At 43.7% G+C, this 16634-nt stretch overlaps 2 protein-coding genes and 1 pseudogene across 3 annotated transcripts; all 3 read right to left on the bottom strand.

Annotated features, from left to right (window-relative positions):
• Window positions 1-1415: 1415 nt before the first annotated feature.
• On the bottom strand, window positions 1416-3384 carry LOC123440442 (DNA repair RAD52-like protein 1, mitochondrial). The gene is made up of 4 exons (XM_045117008.1): window positions 3072-3384; window positions 2318-2355; window positions 2153-2247; window positions 1416-1786 (listed from the first exon to the last, which is right to left on the bottom strand). Exons 1-4 carry the CDS (start codon window positions 3359-3361, stop codon window positions 1643-1645), a joined length of 567 nt encoding a protein of 188 aa, XP_044972943.1. The 5' UTR covers window positions 3362-3384; the 3' UTR covers window positions 1416-1642.
• Window positions 3385-3731: 347 nt separating this feature from the next.
• On the bottom strand, window positions 3732-3918 carry LOC123445893 (annotated as a pseudogene).
• Window positions 3919-5713: 1795 nt separating this feature from the next.
• LOC123444747 (EKC/KEOPS complex subunit bud32) lies at window positions 5714-11104 on the bottom strand. Of its 2 annotated transcripts, none has more exons than XM_045121578.1 (7): window positions 9670-11104; window positions 9074-9270; window positions 8883-8996; window positions 8295-8573; window positions 8073-8186; window positions 6129-6201; window positions 5714-6021 (listed from the first exon to the last, which is right to left on the bottom strand). In XM_045121578.1, exons 1-7 carry the CDS (start codon window positions 11087-11089, stop codon window positions 5984-5986), a joined length of 2235 nt encoding a protein of 744 aa, XP_044977513.1. In that variant the 5' UTR covers window positions 11090-11104; the 3' UTR covers window positions 5714-5983. The 2 variants fall into 2 exon arrangements, with proteins under 2 accessions (XP_044977513.1, XP_044977512.1); XM_045121577.1 differs by having other exon boundaries at window positions 9074-9163; window positions 9589-9678.
• Between the last annotated feature and the right edge of the window lie 5530 nt (window positions 11105-16634).

Raw genomic sequence — 16634 nt, 5'->3', positions numbered from 1 at the left:
ATGTAGACCATTTACGTGCACAATTATGCAATTCTATACGTACTAGTTGTCCAGTTATGCAATTCAGTTTGAAGATGGCAATTACCAGTTTATAATCACTACTCCCTCCGTTCCTAAATATAAGTCTTTCTAGACATTTCACTATTGAACTACATACGGATGTATATAGACATATTTTAAAGTATGGATTCATTCATTTTGCTCCCTATGTAGTCCTCTATTGAAATGTCTAAAAAGACTTATATTTAGGAACGGAGGGAGTACATGTCAAATGCTGCAGTTCTATGACGATGACAGAAAACAGCTTATAGTAACTATATTCTTAGCAACCCGTTACAGTGGTAGTTGAGACATTCTGCAGTTATATGTTAAGATGACAAGAACAAACTGTTTACAATAAAGGCATGTACAATAGTTGATAGGATAGTTTTATCTTAAATCTTGCATGTAATTTAGAGATGACAAAAAAACATGTCTACAACGGGTCATCTCTTAGGCTTATCTTCAATAACTAGTTATTCCTAAAAACGTGGTGAGACATATTGTGCTAAGAAATCATCTCTTGTCTTCTCTTAAATAAGAGAAGACAAGTCTCTTCTTATGATTTCTCTCTCCTCCACCTCATCATTTATCCTATGTGGCATTTTTAAGATAAAACCATTGTACATGCCCTAACATTCCAATGGTATTTAGACTATTCACTAGCCACACAGCATGGCCCAGAATGGCTTCATGTTATATCATGAAAGGATTCTTATTTTAGTTTGAAGGGGGAAAAGAGCCACCAGTTCATAATACAAGATCAAAGAAAATATAAGCTTTAGAACACTTTGACCAGATGGCAAATACAACATATGGTATCAGTGCCATAAGGCAGTGTGTACAATGTATCCCCTCAACAAGCAACCTGCTAGCGGACACGGCGTTTTGGCTCCCGGGCTCAGATGAACCCGGTCATGAACAGTACGGCGGTTTGGGATACAAAAAATGTTCAAAACAATTTAATTTTTTTTGTGGTGCAAGATGCTTCTATGTGTGAACTCCCTGCAAAATTTTGTGAAGTTTGGACATTTGATGAGCTCACGGTAAAAAAGACAAATTTCGGATGTGCGAGAAACTTTTGAAAATCGCACTATTCATGCCTGATTGTCTTTTTTGCCGCGAGCTCCTCGAATGTCCAAACTTCATAAAATTTTGCAGGGAGTTCATGCATAGGAGCATCTTGCACCATAAAAAAAATTGAATTTTTGCGAACATTTTTTGTAGTCCAAACCGCCGTACTGTTCACCGGGCTCATATGAGCCCAGGCTCAAAGATGGATTACCGCCTGCTAGCACGTAAATGAATATCCAGATAAATAGTATTATCAGAAAACATGGAAATCAAGCTTTCATGAAAATTGGTGGGGAAAGAAATTTAGATGATGAAACTTGCTGGTTCATAATAACCATGCCATTCAGAACAGCAACCAACTTAGTAGCTTACATTAGTCACGCACACGACAACCTAGAATACTAAATTTTATATGCCAGCACATTCATATCATGTTCAACACAAAAGGGTAGCCTACTGAACGACAAGTGTCTGCGTACTAAGAGACATGAAGCAGAAGCCCAGACCACAAACAATAATCAGTAAGCATCTATGACATATCTTCATGATAGAGATGAAGTCCAAGACCAAGGCGGGCACAAGCTCGGCGAAAAGCCATTCCTTCAGCCTTCTGAACGGGATCTCCATAGCCTTTATCCTCAACAGAAGCAGTTCCAGTAGCCTCTCTGTAGATCTAAAGATAAGCATATCCAAAAAAATACATCAGATATAGCCATTACTGAGAAAAAAACATGCACATTTACAGCAGTTTATCAAAAGAATCTGTCCCAACTGGAATGTAGAACACTTGAACTATCAGCTTATGTAATGCAAAAACAAAGAGTTGAGTTTGTGTCAACAATGGAACATTGAGTGATAGCTAGGCCGCTCACTTCGTCACTCCACGTACAAACCATATGATCCCTTTATACTTTTCAAGCATGCATGGTTCATGATCAAAGAACTTACAGACTCAAAAACTGAGTACACAAGATCAGTGTAAACCAAAACTAGATCCAGCAAACTGAACCAAATATAACTCCCAGGCAAAGAAGGGTACCTCTGCATCAGTTCCATAGAGGGTCACACGATAGACAACAGATACAGATTTCCCATCAGATGAGTAGACAATGTTGCGAACCTCCCCAGACCATTCTGCAAAGGGTTACAAAAAATTAAGCAATGCTAGAAAGGACATATAGATATAATATGTCCAGAAATTTACCTGGAGCGTGTGCATTCAGGACTTTGTTAGCAAGGTGCCTGCAGAAGGCATAAAAAATTAAAAAGTGAGGTCACAAGTACACCAAGATTCAAAATACATATACAGCATGTATCTTCATGATCATGTGAACTGAAGCAATTTCAAACAATAAGCAGAAAAATGGCAGGTTTAAATTAGTCTTCCAAGCAGGGTTCTAAGGTTCTCAGGAGGGCAAACAAACACCAAAAGATGCGAGTTCAGTTAATTTATCTGATAGGAAATGCTCTCCGGTTATATTAATACAGTTATCTGCCCATAAACTGAAAGGCATTGTGCTATGCATAACAGTTCTCTTGAATTTCTACTGCCCGAGAACACATTCGAGTGACAACAATAGCCACTGCGCATTAATATAGACCCAAAATCAATTCAGTAAACCAAAGTTTATCTGATGGACTTCGTCCTAACTAGGCTTTCATCCGCATCCAAATTGATTTTAGCAGAAAATCACCAACTGCAACATTGGGAACATAACTACAGGTGTAAAGAAACACTTTGAGTTGATCTTAGATGCAATTCCATATCGAATAACACAAACCACGGAGGAAAGGATAGTGCTCAACATAACCTAATAATGCTAATACATAAATAAATCTGCATATACGGAAGTCATTCTAGAAGCAAGCAGGAACCCCCAAATTAACCAGACCTAAATCGCACCGCACACTAAAAGCTAGAGTCCGGCGAACGATCACTGGGGACGGAGGAGGCTCACCATGGGATGTACTTGAGGGCGAATCCGTTGTCCTCGAGACGCGTCTTCAGGAGGGACTCGGGAACCTTCTTCCCGAGCTCCTTGAGGATACCGGCGAGCGGCTTGCTGATGCCCTCGGTGGGGATGGGGGCGGCTTCCCCGCCGCTGGTGAAGTCGTCGTCCTCCTCCGACAGGGGCTCCGGCTCCTTCGGCCGCTGCGACGCGCGGGCCTTCGCGGCGAAGGGGCGCGCCAGGAGCGGGGACGCTGCGCGGCGGCCGATGACGAGGCGGGCTAGGGCACCGGGAGCCATGGTGGGGAGGCGAGGAGGGAGGGGTTTGGTTGGGTTTTGGGGAATGGGGCAGAGGACGGGGCAGAAATATATCGGATTTCGGAAAAGTCCCCACCAAGTTTTGTCGAGTTTCATCATCCATCTCCAAAATCTGGGTGTGATTTGATGTCAAATCTTGGAGAGATTTAAAAACCAAAAAACTTATTTTAGAATAAACTTGACCAGATATTTGGGTGAAATTACGGTTTTAAATTAAGCTAATCGAAGTTTAATGCCAGAGTTTATACTGTTTTTCATCAGCTAAACAAATCACTGGTCTTTCTACTACTGCTAATTAGAGCAGATTTAACTAAACAAGTTCAAAATTAAAGTAAAACTTGAATTGATTTGGTTGGGGTGCGCTAGCCCAAGCTGTAAGGCAACGCCTGGGCAACACCTGAAAGATCCAATGGCAAGCCACTGTGATGGACCCTTCTTCGTAACAAAAAATTAATATCGTTGTAGGCACACGGACTGCATATCAGATATTAAATTGACAAAAACAAATACTTCCTCCGTTTTTAAATATAAATAGTTTTAGAGATTTCATTAAAAGACTACATACGGATGTATATAGACATATTTTACACTGTAGATTCACTCATTTTGCTTCGTATGTAGTTCATTACTACAATCTGTAAAAAGACATATATTTAGGAACGGAGGGAGTACTATACTTGAGTTGAAACGGTGGCCACCCCAGCTCAGCGCCGCGCTCCTTCCTCGCTAGGCGGGTTGTACTAAAAGAGTCGTGTGGAACCAGACGTTAGGCGAGCCGCGAGGACGGTGAGTTTTTTTTTAAGACAATCTTGTGAAGCTTTATTTAACTGGGGTTAATGTTTACAGAAATAAATGCAACATCACAGGGATTGCCTAAGAGCATGGTTAATAGTATAGCCAACTGTTGACTATAAGCCATCTTATAGTCTATCTTATAGCTAGCTCGTACAACAGTTAGCTATAAAAGAGTATTACTTTTATCATATATGGCCCACTATTCATTCTCACAAAGCACCTAGGAGCACGTGCTAGAGCTGGCTCTTCACGAAGAGCCCGTTTCCCTTCTCTCTCCTCTTCTCTCTCATCCAACTCATCAAAAATATAGTATTTTAATCCTTACAGCCTGCTGACTGTACCTTATTGTACTTGCTCTAACCACACGTGACGGCCAACCTCAAGTCTAATAACATGCTTCGTTGAATTATAAGTCTCGAAATCCGAGCTCCTTAGGATGTGTTTGGTTTCAGGATGAGGTGGAATCGGACGGGTTGGTTCCATCCCTAGCAGCCGTTCTCGTGTTTAGTTGGGTTAGGAATCGGAATTGGGTCATTCGCATGCAGGGAATATTCCCTCCAGATGCTTCACCAAGTGATTCCACCGATTTGGAGGAATCGACTCGTTATTCGTCCGAGAAAGCAAAGAAAAAAAGAAATAACCAAGCAATTCTCACCGCGTTCACCCCCGCACCCGAACAAAAGTTTTCGTGGTTATTTTTTTGTGATTATTTTTTCTCGTTTTTGTGATTAATTTTTTTCGTGGTTATTTTTTCATTTTCGTGATTAATTTTCGTAAATATTTGATATGTACTCAGGATCATATATTTTTATTTGCAGGTGTTGAAAATAGAAAGAAAATGTTGCTGAAAATTTAAATTATAGGCTTGTTAAATGCAAATAACTCTATTTGTTCAGATATGTAATCTCACCATTTATATCGAAGAGGTGAGTGGTATCAGATTCTTCTCATTTCATCTCTCCAACTAAACACCGGGACGGAACCAACCCATGACTTTTTTTATCATCAACTGAACACAAGGATGGAACCAACCCATGACTTCGGGACGGAACCATGACATTCCATGACTTTCGGTCCTCAAACCAAACACACCCTAAACTCATGAATAAAAGTGTAGAAAATAAATGAGTTCTTATGATCTTTGATCTCATGCGAGAACGGTGAGTTGGCTCCCTGTGACCTCACATGGGCCGCCGGATTAGTGAAGTATCCTGAATTGGGTCTTTCTCCCAGACACCAGTAGTTTCGGGCTCCACTAGAAAGTAGAAACAGTGGTTGTGGACCTCAATGCCAGTCATGTAACCTTTAAGCTTTTACCAATAGATGAATTGATTTGCCTAAAAAAAACAATTGATGAAGTGATTTGCCTAGAAAAAAATTGATGAAGTGATTTGCTAATCCTAAAAGATATTTGAAGTGATGCTGATTTTTTTCTCTTGCGTAAACGTGATGCGGTCATAGCTTGGCGCATAGTGATCTGGCAGTACAGAGTTCTGAGTTTCGTTTAAACTTATGCTAATGCAGAGAACACGCTAGTTGTAATAATTTTAATAAATTGCTTCGATTCACATTTCACCGCATGCCTCTCTCAATACAAAACGACCATCCAACAAAGTAGAGTTAAAGAGTTAGGAGATACAGTATATGATTCCTAACGGAAGTACAACAAGTACTTTTACAAATGATTCACTTGACGTCCATTTCAATTCTACAAGAGCCAATTCCGCTGAGTCGCTATGAGTGCAAACTAACACAATGGATGGTGTTGCAGGTTCAAATTTGTAGCATTCAGTAACTCCGGGTCAAGTTTTACCCGACCATTGTTCGCTTTCTGCCCCGTTGCCTGACTGAAAAAAATCCATGCGAAGAACAGAAACAAGCCAAGGGGTTAGGTTAACACAAGACATCAAATGGACATCATACTTTGCAGAAGGGCCATGACCAGGTATCGTACCTTGAGCTAGCTTGTTCGTAGTGGCGCACCACTGCCTTGAAGCTTTTCGGTACGCTGCGAGGATCTTCTCCATCTAATTCAAAGCAAAAATGGGTGTCTGTTATCCACAAAACTGGAACGGTAGTAAAGGCAGTCCATGTCACGCACGGAAAGTCCAATGGCATCGGACTAACTGCTAATATATTCTGATTTGTCAAAATCCATGTTATTTTGGAACACCATTCTTCTAAGGCAGGGTGTGAAAACCGGCTAGGAAGTCACATACAAGACATGAATATTTCCTCAAGATAACTGGAGTAGGTGTACTAACAATCGCAGAATAACAATCCTGACAGATTAATTTAACCTTGTGGTCTCTGTATATGTATGTCGTTTTGGACACTGCATGGTCTACAGGAGGCGACCTGCGTACTAGTTGACCTACTGAAAGTAATGCTAATATGTCGGTCGTAATATATACATACTTCCATTATGGTGATTTTTCATGTTTTTACCATCATATATTTTTATAGAATATAGTATTATAAGTGTTTAAAAAATGGACAGTTTACTGTCAAGTCAGCCTACCACCTGTGCATAGCAAAGAACCATGTTAAGACTGGATGGCCGGAATCTTCCTCGACAGCCGCCGGCCACAAGGAGTGGCTTGCCCTTTGAGACACAGGGTTTCCAAATAAAGCAAAATTCATACTTGGTGACTAATGCGCAATGGGCTAGCTGTTGGAGCCGAACTCCTCCATCAACGTATCAAGGTGGGTGTGTTTTGTGCTGCATGTGGTAAGGAGGAAATGATGTACCATAGGTTTTGGGAATGTCCTCAGCACTGCTCTAGAAATTCATGCACTCGGAATTGGGAGCTCCGGTGGCGATCCCGCCGGTTTTGACAGGCTCTCAGAGCGCACTATCTAGATGGCTGCCATTGTGGTTTGCTGACGCTTCAGAAGAGGAAAGAGGCACAATGGTGCAGGGCACTCTGGCTAACAAAGAATGATAGGCATGAAGGCAAGAAGATCGCAGATGCACATGTGATAGCAGACTCAGTGATAGCCCATATGGAGTGATAGAGGTGAAGTTGTCCCTGTCTTTCTCGGTGTTGATGTCCTCATCATGCAGGACTGGAGGTCGGTCCATGGAAACAAGGAGAGGAAAATGCATCAGGCGACGGCGGAAAGATGGCGACCACCTGAGATCGGGTGGATGAAAGCCGATGTGGATGGTGCAATGTCAAAAGCTGGGGACAAAGGGGCTGGTGGCATGGTCTTCAGGGATCATGATGGCTATTCAGACAGGGTGCCTGCCATGTCTTCCCTTTGGTTTCCAACCCCGAGGTTGCTGAACTTCTCATGTGCCGGCGTGCTGTCAAGCTTGCAATGGAGATGAACATTCTGAAACTTCATGTCGAGATGCATTGCAAGGCTGTGATAAGTATGCTAATGATCCTACAAAGAACTTGTCAGCCTCTGGGCCAATCGTTCAGGAGGTGAAAGAGTTGCTGCGCACTCGAATGGACTTCAAAGAATAGTAAGAGAGGGAGTGAATAATGATTTGTGTAAGGTGCAGTGTGAATAATGATTTGTCTAAGGTGCGGGCTCATGCTCCACCAGACTGTATTCTGGGTACTGTTTTCTGCTTGAGACCCCTGGACTCTAGAATAAATAGCATGAATGGTGATTTTTTTTTAAATGGCTACACCATGTGCAAAAATATATACAATTATATATGGAGGGGCTACTTGCAAAAATGCCCCCCTATATACCTTTTGCTCCACAAAAATGTAATTTATTGTTTTTGGACACATTTAGGATACCATTGATATGGTAAGAGTCATGACTTGGAGTAAACAAAGACAGAAAATATCCTAGTGTTAGATACATCCGTATCTACACAAATCTAAGACAAGTAATATGGATCGGAGGGAGTACATGATTTACACAATTCGCTTACCACATCACCACATGAAGAATGCATTGAAATCAAGGCTCTCTCAAGAACATATAGGTCCACTGCCTTGTCCTCGGGAATAGTTGATGTAAAGCTCAGACCAAAATCAATAAGCACCTGCAAAATGAAATATAACATGGTAAATTGATAACCAGATGCACTTTTAAGTTAACACAGAAAATAGATGAACTAAAACAGGGGGAAAACAAAGAATATTGTGTGCACCAGTTGATTGGTGCTGCTCTTGATCATCATATTTGAAGTTGTCAAATCACCATGAACAAGACCTCCGTCGTGTAGTTTGCCAACTGCATTCCCTATCTGTGTGGCAATGTCATTAAGACGTTCTTCATTTATCCCATTTGACCCAAATCCAATAAGAATATCTTTGACGCACAAGCCATCCACATACTCAAAGGTTAATGTATGTGGAAGAGGGTCCACAGCATACAGAACTGGTGTAGGTACACCAAGCCGTCTTGCTTTTGTCATGCATCTAGCTTCCTACAGATGGAAGGTATACCGAGGTAAGCCGAGTTTTACTATCATTTGTACATGTTACAACCTAACACGTGACTACATATCACTCTATGATTCTATCATTTTCTTTCGATATGGAACTGTACAATAGTTATAATTCTATCCTTAAAAGCATATGAAACTCTTTGCTGCTTGATAAACAAAATAAGAAAGAAATTTGGTAGCAATACTATCCATCTTTGAAAGAATGTTTGTACAACTAATCTTAACGTAAAAAAAACTGGGAGGGGTAGATTATCTCAAAAGAAAAGCACATAGGTTAAGGAGACTGACAGCATTTAAGCGCTTTAGAGTCAGCTTTGAGTCCAGCAATGGGTGTCGGTACTTCTTTGAAAAGCGCTCTTTGATTACGCATTTTCGTCCAACAAATGTGGAAACAAATACCCTCTGCAAACAAGCAAACAAACTATTGAAAACAGGTAAGGGAGAAACTGAAACTATGTAAGTCTGGAGTTTTGACTCACTCCTTCAGCCCCCTGCTTTAGTAGCACACCAAAATCTTGTTGTTGCTCCTGAGATATGTCCATAAAGTTCAATGTGCGCTTAAAACAGAACTGTAACAATGACAATAAAGATAAGGGGGAAAAGTCAGCAAACAAAAAAAAACTAATCATAACTGTATACGTTATGGTAGAGAACTTCGACATGCGGAGGACAGTTGCTATACAATACTGCCAGAGTGCCAGTCATTTTTGCAAACTACTATCATGGGCAGAATGGCAATAAAATACTAAAAGCAAAAGTAACAGCTTCACTGAATTATAGTAAGTTCACTTGACTTTATTAAAACAGTAGTCATGGAACGGACTCCATATAAAATAGGGTAATTACATGCAAGTTTCAGGAAAGATTTGACAACTGATTAACTGAGTTTACTAAGTAGCATCTAAAACAAGGGTCATCATCACATAGTTCCAAACCAAAGGTTAGAAGCAAATATGCTCCGATAAGTTGACTAGTCCCATAGTACATAGACTACCTGCTTTGTCCTGGGACAGAGTATCCTACTTATTTATTGCTCCAGCCGCAGTACCCTTCTTAGTTCGGATCAAGCTCTTACAGTTCCGAGAGGTCTGTCTTTGTGCAGGACGAACTGGTCTGAATACTTCTGTCTTCAGGGGATCCAACAGATCCTCTGAGCAGTCTAACAGAATGTCATTCTTAGTAGCATCATCCCATAACTCCTTTGCAACCTCGAATCTACCATTCCTAGAAAGCTTCTCTATAAGCAGATCATATGTATGAGTGTCCACTAACTCACAACTCTTCATAATTTTGAACATGTCAAGAGCATGATCGACTTTCTCTGTTCCACAAAGGATGCCAATGAGGCCATGGAAAAACTTTGCTGTCGGAAGCACCCCACTTTCAAGCATATCTTCTACAAGCCTTTTCCCTCTGATAATTCTATCAGTCAAATAGAGGACCTTAACTACAAGATAGTAGCTAACCCAGTCAGGTGAGCACCCTTCTTCTCCTTCCCTCATCAAATAGAGGATTCTGTATGCTTCTTTCACTCTTCTTGCTCGTCCCAAACAAGACAGTAAGATGTTGAAGCTGGACGAATCAGGGGTGACACCATAGGACCTCATCTCAGCTAAGATATCCATGGCCTCAGAAACAAGCGCAGAAGGATTAAACTTGAGGTTTCTATGGCACACGCAGTTTAGAAAATCGTTGAACGACGGCAACCCCAATGGGCAGCCTGAGGACTTGATATCATCAAGGACTCTCCGAGCTTCCTTTGCATTTCCATGGACGCACCATCCGTGCAGGAGGCTACGCTGAACGATGCTGACCATGGGCTCAGCTGAGAGCTCGCTCTTGTGGTGCCACACAACACCCTGTGCCTCGCGGGCATAGCCCTTCATGCACAATGTCTGGACCATGGCAAGGCTGCTGCACCATATGCCTTCCCCTCCAGCACCCGATACTTTCTGGGGCAGCAATTTCTGCCTCTCCAAGCCTCTGAACAACCTAACAGCCTCATCCTCCTTCCCTGCCTTGACAAGAGCCTCGACCACAGTGGTGAACGTCTCCGGGGCCATCCTCCTCCCATCCTTCTCCCCGTCTCCGACAGCAATTTTCATTGCCGTGAGGTCACCCATCCGTGCAAGCACCGCAATCGCCCTGTCGTGCTCCTCATCCCCCAATCCGGCGGGGATCTTGGAGCGGCACCATGACAGGAACCGCAGCAGCCTCCTGCCCGAATCACTACTCTCGCTACACGAGTCGACCACCCTCCTCACCAGGGCGGGCGATATGGCCAGGCTCAGGCGATCCAGCCTGCTCCCCACCTCGTCCAGGCTCCCGGAGCCGAAGCACACGACGTCGCGCAGCGCCGCCTCGGACTCCCCCTCCTGCCACGCGCCGGAGCACAGAGCGCGGAGGATTCGGCGGCGGCCAGGCATCAAGCTTGGCGCGAGGGCGCTCTGGCTCAGGCTAAGGGCCGTTACTGATCTCCTCGTCGCCGTCGCCATCACGGGCCCGGTGAACCCCCAACCCAATACGGTCAAGACTTGGTCTGGAGCAGAGAGGAGGAGGGAGTGGTGGGTCGTGGTGAACTGACCTTTATGGGTTTACACGGCCTCCGCCGCCAATGACGCGCTGCTCCGGGGCGAGGCTGACGGAGGAGGAGGGCGGCGGCGGCGGGGTTAGGAACAGAAGCACGCTTTTTTTTAGGGGTAGGTGAGTAACTGGGCCGGTACCCCGTAGCAAATTGTGAGGAGATCAGTGTTTGGGGTTCACCGGGCCGATATGGCCTTTGGGTGAGTGCGGAAACAAAAGTGGATTTCACACAAATCTATATCTTTATCTTTATCTTTACCTAATATTTATACCCCTAATAATAAAGAGGCTATTGCTTCCGTCGGAAAACCCACCGAAGCATTTTTATAAAATAAAAAACCCTGTAATTTTTATTATTCAATCCGCGCTCCATCATTTATCTGCAACGCAAAAGGAAAAAAAGATTCGCTGCAAAAATTATACCCGTACGCATCGCCTCCTCCCATCGACCCTGGGCCACCCTGGCCTGTGCCCAGGCCGCCGCCACACCACTCGCCGTCGCGGCCGACCTCAACCGCCACCGCTGCCGATCTCAACCCACCCGCCTCCGTGGTTGTACCTCTCCCCGCTCACTGCCCCCGTTGCGGCGCTCGAGCGCATCGCGTCGACCCTGGTCCACCCTGGCCTGTGCACAGGCCGCTGCCACACCACTCGCCGTCGCGGCCGACCTCAACCACCACTGCTGTCGATCTCAACCCACCCGCCTCCGCGGTCGTACCTCTGCCCGCTTGCTGCCCCCGTTTCGGCGCTCGAGCACATCTTCTGGATCAAATCAATGCGACAGTTACAGCGACTTGGGATGATGCGTCTGCTCGATGCAGAACGGCGGCGACACGCGGATAAGGCGTGGCGGAGCGAAGTACTTGCAGGTGGAGGCGGGCCTCCATGGTTCACACGGGGAACTCCGAGGTTATGACGCGGCAACGGCGACTCCTTATGGCCAGATAGAGGCGCCTAACCCTCATCGTATCCCCTCCTCCGGCAGGAACTCATCATCTGGTGAGATCTGTTGGGGAACGTCGCATGGGAAACAAATAAATTTCCTACGCGCACGAAGTCCTATCATGGTGATGTCCATCTACGAGAGGGGATTTCCGATCTACGTACCTTGTAGATCGCACAGCAGAAGCGTTAAGAAATGCGCTTGATGTAGTGGAACGTCCTCACGTCCCTCGATCCGCCCCGCGAACTGTCCCACGAACCGTCTCGCGATCCGTCCCACGATCCGCTCCGATCTAGTGCCGAACGGACGGCACCTCCGCGTTCAGCACACGTACAGCTCGACGATGATCTCGGCCTTCTTGATCCAGCAAGAGAGACAGGGAGGTAGATGAGTTCTCCGGCAGCGTGACGGCGCTCCGGAGGTTGGTGGTGATCTAATCTCAGCAGGGCTCCGCCCGAGCTCCGCAAAAACGCGATCTAGAGGAAAAACCGTGGAGGTATGTGGTCGGGCTGCCGTGGCAAAAGTTGTCTCAAATCAGCCCTAAAAACCCACTATATATAGGAGGGAGGGAGGGGAGGAGGCAGCCTCAAAACCTAAAGGTTTGGCCGAAATTGGAGGTGGAGGAGTCCTACTCCAATCCTACTTGGAGTAGGATTCCACCTTCCCACTTGGAAACTCTTTTCACCTTGTGTTTTTTCCTTCTCAAACCTTACGAGCCTTAGTGGGAACTTATTCCAGCCCACTCTGGGCTGGTTTATCTCCTCCCATAGCCCATGAGACCCCTTGAGGCGTGACACCCCTCCTGATGGTCCCCGACACCCCTCCCGGCACTTCCAGTACACTACCAATGAGCCCGAAACTTTTCCGGTAATGCACGAAAACCTTCCGGTAACCAAATGAGGTCATCCTATATATCAATCTTCGTTTCCGGACCATTCCGGAAACCCTCGTGACGTCCGTGATCTTATCCGGGACTTCGAACAACATTCGGTAACCAACCATATAACTCAAATACGCATAAAACAACGTCGAACCTTAAGTGTGCAGACCCTGCGGGTTCGAGAACTATGTAGACATGACCCGAGAGACTCCTCGGTAAATATCCAATAGCGGGACCTGGATGCCCATATTGGATCCTACATATTCTACGAAGATCTTATCGTTTGAACCTCAGTGCCAAGGATTCATATAATCCTGTATGTCATTCCCTTTGTCCTTCGGTATGTTACTTGCCCGAGATTCGATCGTCAGTATCCGCATACCTATTTCAATCTCGTTTACCGACAAGTCTCTTTACTCGTTCCGTAATACAAGATCCCGCAATTTACACTAAGTCACATTGCTTGCAAGGCTTGTGTGTGATGTTGTATTACCGAGTGGGCCCCGAGATACCTCTCCGTCACACGGAGTGACAAATCCCGGTCTCGATCCATACTAACTCAACGAACACCTTCGGAGATACCTGTAGAGCATCTTTATAGTCACCCAGTTACATTGCGACGTTTGATACACACAAAGCATTCCTCCGGTGTCAGTGAGTTATATGATCTCATGGTCATAGGAACAAATACTTGACACGCAGAAAACAGTAGCAACAAAATGACACGATCAACATGCTACGTCTATTAGTTTGGGTCTAGTCCATCACATGATTCTCCTAATGATGTGATCCCGTTATCAAGTGACAACACTTGCCTATGGTCAGGAAACCTTGACCATCTTTGATCAACGAGCTAGTCAACTAGAGGCTTACTAGGGACAGTGTTTTGTCTATGTATTCACACATGCACTGTGTTTCCAATCAATACAATTATAGCATGGATAATAAACGGTTATCATGAACAAAGAAATATAATAATAACTAATTTATTATTGCCTCTAGGGCATATTTCCAACAGTCTCCCACTTGCACTAGAGTCAATAATCTAGTTCACATCACCATGTGATTTCAACGAATCCAACACCCATATAGTTCTGGGGTCTGATCACGTCTTGCTCGTGAGAGAGGTTTTAGTCAACAGTTCTGAAACTTTCAGATCCGTGCGTTCTTTACAAATCTTTATGTCATCTTATAGATGCTGCTACTACGTGCTATTCAGAAATGCTCCAAATATCTACTCTACTATACGAATCCGTTTCACTACTCATAGTTATTCGGATTAGTGTCAAAGCTTGCATTGACGTAACCCTTTACGACGAACTCTTTAACCACCTCCATAATAGAGAAAAATTCCTTAGTCTATTTAGCTACTAAGGATAACTTTGACTGCTGATTAGTGATTCAATCCTGGATCACTGTGTGTACCTCTTAACAGACTTGCTGCAAGGCACACATCAGGTGCGGTACTCAGCATGGCATACTTTAGAGTCTACGGTTAAGGCATAGAAGACGACCTTCGTCTATTCTCTTTATTCTGCCGTGGTCGGGTTTTGAGTCTTACTCAAATTCACACCTTACAACACAGTCAAGAACTCCTTCTTTGCTGATCTATTTCGAATTCCTTCAAAAACTTGTCAAGGCATGCATCTTGTTGAAACTTCTATTAAGCGTTTTGATCTATCTCCATAGATCTTGATGCTCAACGTTCAAGTAGCTCAATCCAGGTATTCCTTTGAAAAACTCCTTTGAAACAACCTTTTATGCTTCACAGAAATTCTACATTACTTTTGATCAACAATATGTCAACCACATATACTTATCAGAAATTCTATAGTGCTCCCACTCACTTCTTTGGAAATACAAGTTTCTCATAAACCTTGTACAAACCCAAAATATTTGATCATCTCATCAAAGTGTATATTCCAACTCCGAGATGCTTGCACCAGTCCATTGAAGGATCGCTGGAGCTTGCATACTTGCTAGTATCTTTAGGATCGACAAAACCTCCTGGTTGTATCACATACAATGTTTGCTCAAGGAAACCGTCGAGGAAACAATGTTTTGACATCCTATGTGCAATATTTCATAAATAATGCAGCAACGACTAACATAATTCTAACAGACTTTTAGTGACAAGTCGAGTGAGAAAGTCTCATCATAGTCAACTGTTTGATCTTGTCGGAAACATCTTTGCGACAAGTCGAGCTTTTCTTAATAGTGACTTATCACCATCATCGTCAGTTTTCCTTTTAAAGATCCATCTTTACTCAATAGTCCTATGACCATCAAGTAGTTCTTCCAAAGTCTACACTTTGTTTTCATACATGGATCCTCTCTCGGATTTCATGGCTTCCAGCCATTTGTCGGAATCCGGTCCCACCATTGCTTTCTCCATAACTCGTAGGTTCACTGTTGCTCAACAACATGACCTCCAAGACAGGGTTACCGTACCACTCTGTAGTAGTACGCGACCTTGTCAACCTACGAGGCTTGTAGTAACTTGATCCGATGCTCGATGATCACCATCATCAGCTTTCACTTCAATTGGTGTAGGCGCCACAGGAACAACTTCCTGCGCCCTGCTACACACTGGTTGAAGTGATGGTTCAATAACCTCATCAAGTTTTACTACCCTCCCACTCAATTCTTTCGAGAGAAACCTTTCCACGAGAAAGGATCCATTTCTAGAAACAAACACTTTGCTTTCGGATCTGAGATAGGAGATGTACCCAACTGTTTTGGATATCCTATGAAGATGCATTTATCCGCTTTGGGTTCAAGCTTATCAGACTGAAACTTTTTCACAAAAGTGTCGAAGCCCCAAACTTTCAAGAAACGATAGCTTAGATTTCTCTAAACCTCATTCTATACTGTGTCATCTCAACGGAAATACGCGGTGCCCTATTTAAAGTGAATGTGGTTGTCTCTAATGCATAACCCATAAACGATAGTGGTAATTCGATAAGAGACATCATAGCATGCACCATACCAAATAGTGCGTAGCTATGATGTTCAGACATATCATCACACCATGATGTTCCAGGTGGCATGAACTGCGAAACAATTTCCACATTGTCTTAACTGCGTACCAAAACTCGTAACTCAGATATTCATTTCTATGATCATATCGTAGACAGTTTATCCTCTTGTTACGACGAACTTCACTCCGAAACAGAATTGAACTTTTCAATATTTCAGACTTGTGATTCATTAAGTAAATACTCTTGTATCTACTCAAATCGTCATTGAAGTAAGAACATAATGATATCCACTGCGTGCCTCAGCACCCATTGGACTGCATACATCAAAATGTATCACTTCCAACAAGTTACTATCTTGTTTCATCTCAATGAAAACAAGGCCTTGCTCATGTGGTATGATTTGCATGTCACTAGTGATTCAAAATCAAGTGAGTATAAAGATCCATCAGCATGGAGCCTCTTCATGCAATTTATACCAACATGACTCAAGCGGCAGTGCCACAAGTAAGTGGTACTATCATCATTACCTCGTATCTTTTGGCACCAATATCATGAACATGTGTAACACTACGATCGAGATTCAGTTAACCATTGAAGGTGATTATTCAAGCAAATAGAGTAACCATTAATCTCTTTAAATGAATAATCGTATT

This window comes from Hordeum vulgare, chromosome 3H, assembly GCF_904849725.1.
Source record: "Hordeum vulgare subsp. vulgare chromosome 3H, MorexV3_pseudomolecules_assembly, whole genome shotgun sequence".
Classification (NCBI taxonomy): Eukaryota; Viridiplantae; Streptophyta; class Magnoliopsida; order Poales; family Poaceae; genus Hordeum; species Hordeum vulgare.
This window is presented reverse-complemented; position numbering and strand designations above follow the sequence as displayed.

Excerpts from the sequence above, each read along its gene's own strand:
- LOC123440442 (XM_045117008.1), bottom strand. The coding sequence starts at position 3,361 with ATGGCTCCCGGTGCCCTAGCCCGCCTCGTCATCGGCCGCCGCGCAGCG. Across the intron at positions 2,356-3,071 it reads GCCCTCAAGTACATCCCATG|GCACCTTGCTAACAAAGTCC; the intron begins GTGAGCCTCCTC and ends TGCCTTCTGCAG. Across the intron at positions 2,248-2,317 it reads CCTGAATGCACACGCTCCAG|AATGGTCTGGGGAGGTTCGC; the intron begins GTAAATTTCTGG and ends AACCCTTTGCAG.
- LOC123444747 (XM_045121578.1), bottom strand. The coding sequence starts at position 11,089 with ATGGCGACGGCGACGAGGAGATCAGTAACGGCCCTTAGCCTGAGCCAG. Across the intron at positions 8,997-9,073 it reads TAAAGCAGGGGGCTGAAGGA|AGGGTATTTGTTTCCACATT; the intron begins GTGAGTCAAAAC and ends GCTTGTTTGCAG. Across the intron at positions 6,022-6,128 it reads TACGAACAAGCTAGCTCAAG|TCAGGCAACGGGGCAGAAAG; the intron begins GTACGATACCTG and ends GATTTTTTTCAG.